The sequence below is a fragment of the Miniopterus natalensis genome, chromosome 13 (assembly GCF_054644295.1).
Source record: "Miniopterus natalensis isolate mMinNat1 chromosome 13, mMinNat1.hap1, whole genome shotgun sequence".
In the NCBI taxonomy this organism is placed as follows: Eukaryota; Metazoa; Chordata; class Mammalia; order Chiroptera; family Miniopteridae; genus Miniopterus; species Miniopterus natalensis.
The window spans coordinates 23,020,649-23,035,087 of NC_142093.1; the positions used below are offsets into that span (position 1 = coordinate 23,020,649).

The following is a 14,439-nucleotide window of genomic DNA, read 5'->3' on the forward strand; positions in this document are numbered from 1 at the left end:
GGGTAAGTGTCCTGATTGGGAATTAAACCAGTGACCCTTTGGTGCACGGGAGGACATTCAACCAACTGAACCACACCAGCCAGGGCCACATTATAATTTAATGAGGCCAGTTTTCCTGGCTCTGCACCACACTATAATCACTTTGCAGGCCAGGTTCATTTCTTAGCTAAGTTCTATAAACCTCATAGTCCTTTCTACAGTATTGTACATTTTATGCATACTTGTCACTATGACAATATTGATAACTTCACCTTGAATTTAAAATGTAATATAGCCCGCCGGGCGTGGCTCAGCAGTTGAGCATCGACGTAGGAACCAGGCTTTCAGGGCTCAATTCCCGGTCAGGGCACATGCCCGGGTTGCAGGCTCGATCCCCAATTGGGGGTGTGCAGGAGGCAGCCGATCAATGACTCTCTCATCATTGATGTTTCTATCTCCCCCCCCCCCTTTCCTCTCTCTGAAATCAATACAGATTTTTTTTTTAAAAAAAAGTAATATAATCTTACAAGTAATTAAACTTACCTGTGCTATTCTTAAAGACCATGATCAACACCCACCCCCACTCATACATAAAGGGATGAGTCACTCAACATTTCTAAACAATACCGATATCAGATATTCACAATATAGTCTTTAAATCCTCAGAAATGGCCCTCCTAATATATACACATTTTATTTCTCTTCCCTATTACTATAATTGTCTAGTACAATCTTATAATTGAGTTTTCAACAAGTCTTTCCAATATGAAAATTATCACATTACAATAGTTTATTGCACTGAGTAAAAAATTATATCCAAGATTCTCTTTTAGTATGCTAAACAGTTATCCACACATAAACACATACAAATAGTCATCAAAACAGAGTTACATTTGTATGTATGCCAAAATTAAACACTTTTGGAATAATCTTATTCCACTATTTTTAGTCTATAGACTATCCATCAACACACACCAATATCAGACCTAACCAGTATACTAAAAACTTCCTTAAGGCTCTGTGACAAAGATAAAATTAGTAAGAACTTCCATAAACTTACATTTTAATAGATAATTTTACTTTAAAAGAACGATTCTATTCCAGTGAATTCTATTGTAACAAAGATTTTTCTTTTATAAAGATAGTATCACTATATTAGTCATAGGTCCTTAGAAACACTGATTTAGTCACAAAGAACATTTCTATATAAGTGATCCCTTTGATCTGTCCCTGTAAGAATGACTTCCATGGAGAATAGAATATGCACTGTAGAGGGGGAGAAAGGAATAAAGAGAGATATGTGCGAAGTTAAAGAACTCCAGTTCTTTCATCAATAGCAATCCTTTATTTTCTGCAGTAATTCTTACCCCAACTACATAGCTATTCTAATGCTCTGTTTCTAAATTCTCCAACACTTTTCCTGAAAAAAGATTCATTAAGAAATATATAAGTAACATTTCAGGTTTACCCAAAAAAATTTTAAGTGAAAGGCTACACAATTTTATGGTGTTCATAAAAGAGTTAAAAAATACAGTAAATTAGCAATTATACTGACAATCAACCATTCATTCATTCATTCATTCATTCATTCATTCATTCATTCATTCAGCAAATACTTATTGAGTATCTATTGTGTGCCAGGTCCTGGGAGTTGTGGATATAGAAGTGGAAACACCCTGTCCTCAGCTACATTCCATTAGAAGAGACAGTAAACAGAAGAATACTATGATTTCAGACATGTAAAAACTAGCTGGGTTATCTGGTGTGTGTGTGAAACAGCAGGCTGCTACTTCACAGAGAACACTATGCAGACAGTGGGGCAGCCCTTCCTCCTCCTGCTCTTCCTTCACCTCTTCCCAGCCGCCCGCCCCCCAGCAGCTTCCCTCTTCTGGACTCTTGTCTGTTTCCTGTGGGTGTCATCTCCTCAGGCACCCAGCTTCCTCCCTTTCCAGCACCTTCAACCTCCCTCTCTACTTCTACACCTCCTCCTATCGACATTTAAATACATTCAAATCCTGACCTCCTTAAGAAACTCACTTCTTAAAGACTTGTGTACACTTGCCTCTAAACGCTCACCTTTCATCCAGTCCTCAACCTACTTCTATCTGACTTCTGCCCCTACCACTCCAATGAAATTATTCTTGTTATGGTCACCATTAACATTTTTTAAAACATGAAAGACACATTTTCAGTTCTTATCCCACCCTTCCTTATCCTTGTAGTGTTTCACAATATTGTTTTTTCTTCATTCTCCCATCCCCCTTAGATACTGGCAAGTCCAGATTTTCCTCTTACGGGGACTGTGATGTGCATCCAAAACACCTGTTAATCTTATTAAACTCAGATTCCCATTCCATGGGTCTGGGGTAGGGCCCAAGAAGTTTTCAGTAGAGTCTCTTGCTGCTCCAAGTGTAATCCTCAGACCAATAGCATTGGTATCACCTGGGAGTTTATTAGAAAATCGGGCTCTCATGCTCCACCCTACACCAACTGAATCAGAATCTGCACTGGAATAAACCCTGAAGGGTTTGATACGCACATTCAAGCTTGTGAAGCATTAGAGACCGGTGGTTCTCAAACCATAGCCATTAAAACACAGATTACAGCATCCCTCAGAATTTGTACTCCTATAGGTCTGGGATGGGGATGCAAAAATTTGTATTTCCAACAAGTTCTCAGAAGATACTGATACAGCTGGTCCAGCAACCATATTTTAAGAACCAATGGTCCTTACCCCTGAGGGTATATTGGAATTATCTGTGAAATTTTAAATTCTTTGATGTCCTGAACTAAAAATCTCTGGGGATGTGGTATAGCTTAGGATTTTTAAAAGCTCCCTTGATTAATCTTAAGGTTTCTAATTTACATAATTTAGGAGTGTGTTAATGTTCGGGGTGGGGAGAGTGGGTGAAAAGAAAATTTAGTAGTTGCACAAGATGAATGCTAGTCATATTATGGTGCCATTATTATAACACATATTAGTGACATTCCTTTAACATCTGTTCTACCCAACTCTGCCCTGTAAATAAGCACAAGAAATATAAATTACAAGTCTGTCCTATGCCATATCTCTGAAATGACCAGTTTAAATAATGGAAGCAGAACAAATAACATTTAATTCTTAAAATCCACAAGGGGAAAAAAAATCAATATTTGTGAAATTAAAAGAACATTTAAAGATAGAGTTAAAAATAAGCATTAAAGAGTATTTGATATGGTGTAAAATTAGGGTCCTAAAGATAAAAATGTGAAAGAATATTATGAAAAGAAGTAAAACCTAATATTCAATGTATTTTTTCATTTTCACTGAAAACGGAAAGTTGCTTCATTTTTTTCTGATTATATAAATCCTCATTGTAAAACACACACACACACACACACAGGAAGAAATTAAATCCAATTGAAAGCCAAAGTTCCTGAGATAAAACGCCTTTATCATTTGACCAAGCTTTCCTGAATCTTTTTATAAAATTATGGCTTATTTAATTTTTTTTTTTTAAAAATGTATCTTTATTGATTTCAGAGCAAGAAAAGGAGAGGGAGAGAGAGAGAGAGAGAAACATCAATAATGAGAGAGTCATTGATTGAGCCCGAAACCCGGGCATGTGCCCTGACCGGGAATCGAACCCCGATCACCTGGATCCTAGGTCGACGCTCAACCGCTGAGCCACGCCTGGCCAGGCAAAATTATGACTTATTTAACAAAAAAGTTATGGAATAGAATATAAAGGACACAGTGTACCCACTACACAACTTAAGAAATAAAATATATAGTTGAAACTCCTGGTATATCCTTCCCATTTCCCATTCTCCTCCCATTCCATGCCCCACCCAAGGTAGCCACTATCTTATTATTTTTAAAAAAATATATATCTTTATTGATTTCATAGAGAGGAAAGGAGGGTGAGAAAGAGATAGAAACATCAATGATGAGAGAGTCACTGATCGGCTGCCTAGCCCGCAACCTGGGCATGTGCCCTGACTGGGAACCGAACCCTCATCGCCTGGATCCCAGGTCGATGCCCAACCGCTGAGCCATGCCTGGCTGGGCGGTAGCCACTATCTTAAATTCCACTGCTTATTTCTATGTTCTTACCACATATATTGGAATCGATAAATGTATGTATTATTTTTCACATTTTAAAATTTTATACCAATCATATAATACTGTACGTACAACTTGTTTTCTCTCTTAATATTCTATCTTATGAGGTTTATCCACATTAACATAGGTAGCTCTAACTGGGTCATCTTCACTCCTATATAATATTCCACCACCTGAGTATACTAGTTTATTCTTTGTCTTCCATATGATGGATATATTAATTCCAAATTTTTACTACTATAAATAATGCTTCAATAATTTTATTTTACATGTCTTCTTGTATACATGTGAGAGAATTTTTCAAGGCTATGTATATCTGGCAACAGAACAACTGAGTTGAAGAGTATCCACACCTCCAACTTGACTAATTTCCAATTGCTCTTCAAAGAGGCTGCACCAGCTTATACCCCTACAAGTAACGTACAAGATTCCTAGTGCTCCACCTGTTGCTAACATCCAAATTGTCAGATTAAGTTTTGACAACCTGAACGGTTTCCCATCATGGCTTTAATTTGCATTTCCACTATTACTAGTGAGAGTGATAATTTTTTCATACTTTTTTGTGTCTCCTCTTCTATCAATTGCCTGTTCATATCCCTTGCCTATTCTTCTGTTGAATTGTCTTTTTTTTCTTTTGATTTGTTGGAGACCTTTATATATTCTGTATCCTTTATAGGTTATATGTGTTGAAAATACCTTCTTCCTGTCTGCATGTTTTCTATATATTGTTTTCAGATTCAGGAATGTTTTTGATTTTAAACCAGCAGAGTATATTAATCTTTTCCTTTATAGTAGTACTTTTAATGTCATGTTTAATTTTTTTCAATCATCTATGATAATTACATTTTAAACACTGTGAAAATACCTTAAAGTTTTATAAATCCTAACTGATTTTTGTGTTGATGTATGACAAAAAGGTGAACTTAAGTAGAAAATGATTATTGCTCTATTTTCATTGTCCAAAGGTCAATGACATACAAAGAGTAAGCAAATAAAAGCTAAAGGAAATTGTATATTTCATTGTTAGTAACTTAAGGTATTGGTAAAAATTTCTTCAAATCATATTCACATTTCACATTTCTTTTAGAGATAAGTAATGGTATTATACTAGAGTGTGTGCACATATATACATGGCTTATTACACTGCCAGTGATTTCTAAGAATCTGAGAAAACTAAAATTAATACTTCAATGCAGGAAGCATAATTCATCTGGAAGTGAAAAAAAAATACTCAGAATAGAAACTTAAAAACTTTAAGTTTAAGGAATAATTAGCAAATTCTAATACATACGTTTAGTTCATGCTCCCAGTACAGGTCAATTACTTGTTTTTGTTCATTTAGGGTAACAAATGAATTACCTGTTCTACAAGGCTAAGCTTGAATTTCATTCATAATACCCAGTAAGTAAAGCAGAGATTCAAGTACAGCCCATATCCTGGGACTTACAGTTAAGGAACAAGATTGTAAAAACATTTTGGCAAGGAACTCATCTATATGAACAATGCCTGGGTTTTAGAGTAATTCTAGGTTTCACCTTTTTGCTCTATTTCAAAATAATTGCTTTTGTACAGGGGCAAAAATCCAGTCAAAAGTCATCTAAGTGGATATCCATGGGGCAAACTCTTTTCTATATCCTACTGTACAATAACCAATAATTAAAGTATTAAAGTATTTGAAAGAATCTGGGCAAACAATGTAGGGTAGATGAGGAATCTATTAACCTTTTACAGCCCTAAATTAAATCTGCATTTCATAATCCCTATATGTTAACTACAGTTATAAAACAGTTTTTAACAGAGTACTGTCTCCACTGAAGAGCTGTTTTGGTTTTTCCCCAAAACTGATCCCACACAGGCGGTAGAGAAACAAAATACAAATTCCCACCTTTAAGGTTTTACCATGAAAAATTTCAGTTGGGAAGGTGATTTTCCTTTTACAGTGACTCCTCATCCAAAATAATGAGGAATAAAGATGGCCTGGATATAGAAAATCCACTAAGGGATCCAAAACCTCATTTTGGAAAACCATTTCATTCTCTAACATCATCAAATGATTTAACAGAGAAGCACAAATGGAAGAAAGAGAACTGCTCTGTCTTTCCTACTTTCCTGTGTGTGCTCATTAACAAACAGAGGTGTTAATGAGCATGAAAGTATCTAAAAATGGTCCAAAGAAGAAATAAGCAGCAAGTAAAACCAACTGACTTAAGCTGTGCTTTCAGGATATGACAAGGCCAAGTTAAACCACCATTCCCCATGTCCCAAAGAACTCAACAGAGCCAACCCTGCATCATCCTGCTCTCACCCTGGAGTGTTTTCTTGGGAGTAACACCAAGCCACTTTCCAGCAAAGTCTATAGGGGTCAGTTAGGGATATGTTGTCATTCGACCGCACTGGCTGCCTCTCTCTCTTGAAATAATGACAGGCATGTGTTTTTAAAATCAGCTCTCTCCATTTCTAAGACAGGGATTGGAGTGCCGTCTTTAGCATTTGAGCTGTTATTAAACCAAAAGTATTTTAGTTTCTACTGAAACAACATTATAGCTTCTATTATTTCATCTAACCATTTAACATTCTTTCTTTGAACAGCTTTCATTTTTAAAATTAGCAATGTTTGCCCAGCTTCGAAATACATATAAGTATTAATTTTAACTAAAAGCATTTAGAGGTCTTAACTGAAAAGAAATTCAGTCCCACTCTGGTTGTATTGGAAGTCTCTTCTATCAAGGCTTAAAATTAAGTGGCCCATTGGCTGGGATATGGAATTGGATATATATTTTACCACAAATTTATTCATACATATTCACTGTAGAAAATTTGAAAAAAGAAGAAAATAAAAATCCCTAATCACATAAACAAAAGTATAAATATCAGTTACCGGCCAGATATTTTTCTTCAGTGTAAATGCATATTTATAATTTTAAAACACAAAGTGCTCTGACTCTCTATCAATAACTTTATTGCAATTTAAAAAGATTACATTGAGAGTAACTTCTGTCATTAAACCCTCCCTAAGCCTGTCTTTGCAATGGTTGTATAAGATTTCAATTGATGAATTTAATAACTCATTTAACTCACAACTCACTTAACTATTCTTCTATTGTAGTTGCTTCCAATATTTTGCTATAACAGCAAAGTTGCACATAAATCCTTTCAGCAGTTCTTATTACTGCTTTAGAAGGGACACCTAAAGGGAGAACTACCAGGTCCAAGGGATGCCTTTTTTTAAAGTGCATCCTGATAGGCATTGACTATTTGCTAAAAATTACCATTTGCAACTCCATGAGCAGTGTATGTGAATGCTCATTTCACTGTATCCTTCTCACTTTGCACAGATGTTTATCATTTTATTACACCTTGAGTCAATCAATAGGTTGATATAATAACCCCTTGTTTAATTTGGGTTTCTTTGATAAAGAGAAAAATTCATCTATGGTAAATGGTATGTTGGGGCTCTTTAAATACAGGGGTGGGAAACACAGGTTTACAGTTGTTCATAAATGCAATAACCTCTCTTGTCCCTCTGTGAATGTTAATTTTACTTATTTCTAAGTCTGTTGCCTGCTCATTGTTTCACTGGGTGTTATTTTTCCTTATTAAGTTTGGTGCCTCATTTCTCTATCATAGGTTTTCCTCAGATGTTTAGTGATTCCTGGTAGCGAGATCATTTCAGGGATCCTATCTGGCTGGCTGTATACGCCGTTTCTGTTTATCATCATCTATCTCAAGTGATAACATGGGAATGTGGGACATGGTGCCAGGTGTCAGTAGAGGGTCAGGAGCTTGTCTTGCCAGGATGAGGCTTCCTGACAAAGGCTGCTTGAGGACCGCCTAGCCTCTCTGGCGCCTATGTTATACTCAGTACATCAGCGTGGATTCACAGTATACTGAGGGAGGGGTTACTATGGGCCTACCCACTCCATATGTACCTCCTTACCTAATACTACAGGCCCCTCCCCACTGCTTAAGTGTGATTCTGGTTTGAGATCACTATTGATCTTTTGAAGTGTGGTCCACCAGGCTTTATTTTTCCATGGATGCGATTCCTCATGCTTAATATCTTTCAGGAATTTCTAAAAGTTCCATCCACTGGTGGGACCCTTTCTTGTTTTCCCAGGTTATCATCAATTTACTCATATAAGTGTGTTTATATAGGTATACATATATATGTACATCTTTTCTTATGGAATTTGGAGTCGTGGATATGCCAATGGTGGTAGTGGTGCAGTTAAAGAACATCATAAGCTACCGATACCATCTTGATCCCTTTCTCAGCGTCATTATTTACTAAATAGTCTGTACTCCAATGTTAATATGGCTATTTCTCTAAATCTCACACTTGCATATCCAACTCTTATTTGACATTTCTTGGGTTTCGTACAGGCATCTCAAATTTAACATGTCCCAAACAGAACTACTGATCTTATCCTTAACAAACCTGCTCTACTCAGGCATCATCTACATACCAGGACCCTTGGAGCAAATTCTTAGTAACTCCTTTCCCTCACCTATCACCAGGTAATGACTACAAATAGGTTTTACTTCTTTCCAATTTTATTGCCATTAACTTTGTCCAAGCCACCAGAATCTCTCACCTGGGCTATGTAAATAGTGTCCAACCAGTCCTATTGCTTCTCCTCTTCCCCTCCAAATCATTCTCCTCAGATTAGCCAGAGTCAGTACTTAAAAATACAAATCGGATCATGTCAGTCCCCTGCTTACAACTCTTCCATACTTCTCAAGGCTGCTGGAATAAAGTCCAACTTTGTCACCTGAAATGCTGTCTCTGAATCCAAATCTGGAGACTGGTCTCTGCTATTTACTTAAAGACTTCTTTGATACAAGAGCTTATGGGCCTGCCTGGGTTCTGTAAGTGTGACTTTTTCCCTTTTTTGTGTTCCAATACCTTGCTGAGGCATTCCATAACCTCACCTTGAATTAATAATGACAATTTCTCTTAACTACAATACCTATACCATAAAACTGCTACAGTTGTACTCTTTAAATACTAGGTATTTGATCTGTAGCTAGATCAGAGCCTTCAGTAACTATCTTTTCCAAATGAATGAATTCAAGTAAAAGTTTGGATGCATCTTAGTCTAACATGCTGTCAAATGGGAATATTCCCAGTTAAGTTCCAATGTATGGCAGGTTACTGCAGGCTTTGCCAGTGTGGTCCTCGGCAGAAATCCTAACTACTCTAGGATGTAGCTTCTTTTTCTGTCAAATGAGGGTAGGGTCATATGATTTCGAAGGTCTCTTCCATTTCTAGTGGTCACAGATTTCATAACCTAATATAACATTTAACTAAGTGTAGTACATATCATTCATATTCCATGAAAATCATACAGAAGGTAATACTCTACTTCATGTTTAAGAAGAACTTTCATCAAAGGAAAATAATTCAACTCAGGGTTTCCAGACACAACTATGGATTCACTCTGCCAAGATTTAGTGCTATCCTCAAGTCCTAACTGCCCAGTGATCACAACCTTAAGAACTGAATAGACGACAATGACAAGCACTATTGCTACTACACAGTAACGACGGCTGAAAGCTTTTGGCTCATACTGGGTAATGACCAAAAGTTAACTGTAACAGTCATACAGAGATGGAAAACAGAGGGGAAAAGTCACAGTAGGTACCAAAGGCTTCTTCCTGAAGGATCAATAAAAATCAATAGTTCATAGTGGTTTACATAAAGAGCCAGCATATTCCCCATGTTCCATGACTCCTCCAATTTTGTAATAATGTTAAAAGGAAAGGCTCTCCAGATTAAGCTACTAGTCAGATCTAATGTTTTAACAGCCTTTAAATCTGACTACAGTCAATTCTAAGCCTGAATCAGAACCATAAACACCAGGAAAAAAAATTCCTTCCTTCCCCATTAACTTATAACTCCTAATTACCTTCCACAAACTTATAACCTTTGAAAACTGGAATCTATTCCCACTGACACTTAAATTACTATGGTAAGTTTGAGTACTGCTCTTTGTATTGATGGGTTTCATAAATTAAACGATCCACATTGCTTTACCTGATACATTCCAACTCCAATGTGTTTCGGCTCAATTTTCACCAGCTCAGCTAATGGATCTTGTACACGCCTTGCTATGGAAACTGAAACAAAAACCCAGAATCAGCAGGCAAGTATGTCTTAATGTAAAAAGAATATACAGATAATTACTTATGTTAGTTCCCCATGATGTAAGTACTTCATTCCATCCCTCTTTATCATCTCCCCAAAAGACCAACAATTTCAAAGGCATAAAGAAATAAAATGGCAACAGATAAGTACCTATCAATAACCTTAAATATGGATGGATTAAATGCTCCAATCAAAAGACATAAGGCAGCTTAATGGGTAACAAAACAAGACACAAATATATGCTCTCTATAAGAGACCCACCTCAGAACAAAAGACACAAAGGCTGGAAAAAAACAACAAAAAAACCCACCTTCTGGAGGACTTTAAGGAAGAGATTGATAGCAACACAGACATAGTAAGGGACTTTAACACTCCACTGGCTTTACTAGATAGATCTTCTAGACAAAAAATCAACAAGGAAACAGTGACTCTAAATGACACACTAGATCAGATGGATTTAACTGACATTTACAGAACATTTCACCCCAAGGCTGCAGAACAGGCTTTCTTCTCAAGTGCACATGGGACATTCTCAAAGATAGGCCACATGTTAGGACACAAAACAAGTCTCTACAAATTCAAGAAGACTGAAATCATATCATGCATCTCCTTGGATATTTACACCTTCGAATACTATGCAGCTGTAAAAATGAAGGATCCCTTCCTTACCCTTTGAGACCTGGAGAGTATTATGCTAAATGAAATAAGCCAGAGAAATACAAGTATCACATGTTCTTACTCATTTGTGGATTCTAATGAACAAAACAGATCCAGAGACACAGAAGCATAGAATAGACTGATAAATCTCAGAGGGAAGGTGGGGGGTGGGTAGGGAGAGATTAACCTAAGTACTTATATGCATATATGCGTAACCCATGGACACAGACAATAGTGTGGTGAAGGCCTGGGGGATGGGGTGCAGGGTGGAGGGGATCAATGGGGAAAAAGAGGGATATCTATAATACTTTCAACAATAAAGATAAATTAAAACATAAAAATAAAAAGATCAACAATTTCACACACAAAAATGAATGTAAAATTTCAGGACTGATTATGCTACCAGAACCCCTAGATATTCCTGAGCACAAATAGAGTAAAAGGGTTATACATTTTTAAAAAATAAATAAATAAAACACTTAGTAGCTATATTTACACAATTACCTGTTCATTCTTTAAACAAAAATACAGAATGGTAGAGTGCCTCACACTTTGAAGAACAAGTAGATGTTTGTTTTACTCTAAAATAACCCTGCATTATTATAAACACGACATACATTTGTATAGCAAATACACTTATTAGAACTATATCCTGATAATGGTGAATAAATGATGAAATCACATCTTATTGCAACCAGAGACCAAGTCAGTTGGCTAGTGAACACACCTGTATTGCGTAGAACATGACTGCCAGATTACCTGTGAAGTGATCCGAGTCACAACTGCTTGTTTCCGAACACACACATTCCTAATCATATCTCTTTCTTGACCATCACAATTCATGTTCAAGAGACATTCCTTTATTTGTGTCATTTTACTTGTTACTTATTACTCAGCCATCTGCTTTCTAGCTTCAAAACTAACATTGCTGTTATCTCCTCTCCCATTCTTTGTCCTTGTGAGTTTGTATTATATCTTCATTCTATCAAGTTACTGTGATTTTAATGAGATTTTAGAAGGGAGTAAAGAAATAACAGGAATACTTAATCTTCCATTTTCAATCAGAAAAATGTACATAATAAACATTTTAATGCCATCTATCTACTATTCTAGCCATATGATTTAAATGCCTCTCCTGCACATTGTATTTATTACGAGGGAATATAAGCACATATAAGGATAACCTCTGTTTTCAATAAGTTGATAAACTGGTTAAGAAGATGTAGAAATAATCTGAAGGTCATTTACTTACATATGTTTAACACTTGTATGAATGCTGAGGTTCTGTTATACTCTGATATAGTAAAGTTATGGAGAGTTGAAAGGTAAAACCCACACCCACAGGTAGGTCAGGTCTCAAATGAAGTCTAAAGTCATCCCTGGCATTAATCACCTCAAAAGAAACAGATTCATTCAGAAAACAGGAACTGAAAAGGAAGTGAGCCCTAGAAAACCAAGAAAGAAGACTCTCAGCTTCTTTCAGTATTTGCCTCCAGGACCAGACTTTGAAGACTAAAAATGCCTAGGTAGATGTTCTGAGTTGATATGGATCAAACACAGTCATTGCCATATGGACAGAAGCTGAGAGAAGAAAGGAAGGCATACCTGCAGTGAATCACAAACTGAAGACACAGCTAGATTTTGAAATCAGAGTAATCAGGACCAGATTCCATTCCCCTTTTTATTATTTCCTCTTCTCGCAGAGTCCTGTTAAACTGTAGCAATCTTGTCTCACCTATAATACTATCGTAGTTATGTACTCATGCCAGCCAGTGGTGGAAGGAAACAGCAGCCCCCTTAGCAGCGGGAGGTCTCAGGGATTGCCACCCACTAGACAATATTTTTTCCAATGCCCTGTAGGAAGATTACCTTTCAGTGCCAACTTGGGGGATTCTGAATCTTATTTTTAATAAAGAAAAGTATCCTCTTATTATAGAAGTATACAAATATTATGTACACACTTACTGGCTGTATGGCCTCTTTAAGCCCTTTAAGCCTTGGTTTCCTCATCTATGAAGCGGGAATGATAAATGTCTCACAGGGCAACAGTGAGGATTAAATAATCCCGGTAATGCATTTACCACAATGTTTCACATATATTAAGTGCTTTAAAAAGATTAGTATTAGCAGCCCCACTATGATTACTGCAGCTAATCCTCCTTATTATTACTATTACTATTATTATTACAAGGCAAGTAGCAAAATGGTACGTGGCAAGGAGGCAGAGACCACGCTAAGCTGAGGTCATAGGGAAAAGCTTCATAGAAGAAGCAAGATTTTAAGCTGGGATCTGAATTTGAGAAGATGATCATTTTAGACGGGGACTGTGTCATGGAATGAACAATTGAAGGGAAACTACAAGCTCTTCTGGCTATAGGAAAGACGTTTTTAAAATGTCAAGTGTATATCTCCAGGTTTAGATTTCAAGAATAGCCAATGAAATTTAGTAAGAATATTTCAGAGAAAAATTCAATAAAAAGTCCATTTCTAACTAAGTATCTTAATTTCTTCACACACAAGATTTTACCTATTCCACATCACAGAAATCAAAGGGACAAGAGAAACTGGTCATTTGACTAATATTAGGTAATAAACTGAATGCCTGTGCATGTTCATACATTTTACTATAAATATTTTTATGTTAATGTGTTACTTTTTGCCAACAAAATACCATAAGTAATATTTTGTTATAACAATAAGAGAGCTTAGAGTATTTTATTACTTTTATGAACTCTACAGCATTTAATTTTACTAGAAATGTCTTGAGCTGATTTTTCACTATACTCTAGAATACTAGGCAGTGTTCTTTAGAAACAGGATTCCTCCTCTTTCTCCATAATTATAATTATTATCCCAACCACTTTCTAACACGCCTGCCTATTCTTATGCATATATATTCTAAGTTTTCTTGGATATTTAAATATTTTGCTTGCCACAGATACAAGTCCAAAATGTCAAAATCACATGCTTCCAGGATGGTGCACAGCTTCTTACCTGCACTTCTCAAATTAGGGTCCAGTCCTGGCATCTCTTTGTTAGCCTCAGGGCTGACACTGTAGATTGATGCTCCTGCTTCACTGACAATGCTAAGAAAGAAAGGGGGAATATCATTCTCCAAACTTTTTGTCTGGTCAAAGAAAATAAATGAGACTAGGTAAGAAAAATAAAGTTGCAGGGTAAAGGGCTCTCTTTATATTTCATTTAATTTTTCATTAACATAAAGTGATTAAGCAATGTTTGTTTTCTTTGCTTAGGAAATACACAGATTTTAATCCATAATAAAGTCATTCAGTCATTTTCTGTCAGTAGTAATGAGATAGGTTACAGATGAACACAATAGATACTCCCCCAGGATGCCAACTATAAAATTTTCAGAATATAGTTAGCTTCTCTTGTGTTTATAATCCACTGTGGACTGACATTTGTAACTCCCACTGAATCAGTCATTCTAGAGCATCTTAGAAAGCACATGAACATGTGTGGATATGTGCATAGTGAATATACACAAAAACCACTGTCATAAACACTGCCATTGCCATTACCTGATTAT

The 14,439-nt window shown here is 36.3% G+C and overlaps 1 protein-coding gene across 4 annotated transcripts in view; it reads right to left on the reverse strand.

Moving 5' to 3' along the window:
* The window catches only part of SRBD1 (S1 RNA binding domain 1), a 143,292-nt gene that overhangs the window by 58,358 nt on the left and 70,495 nt on the right, over nt 1–14,439 (reverse strand). For all 4 annotated transcript variants that reach the window (XM_016204094.2, XM_016204093.2, XM_016204091.2 and 1 more), the window contains exons 15-16: nt 13,884–13,975; nt 10,122–10,204 (exon numbers count right to left, since the gene is read on the reverse strand). In XM_016204094.2, coding sequence (XP_016059580.2) covers nt 10,122–10,204; nt 13,884–13,975 — 175 coding nt within the window. The remainder of the gene's footprint in view (nt 1–10,121; nt 10,205–13,883; nt 13,976–14,439) is intronic.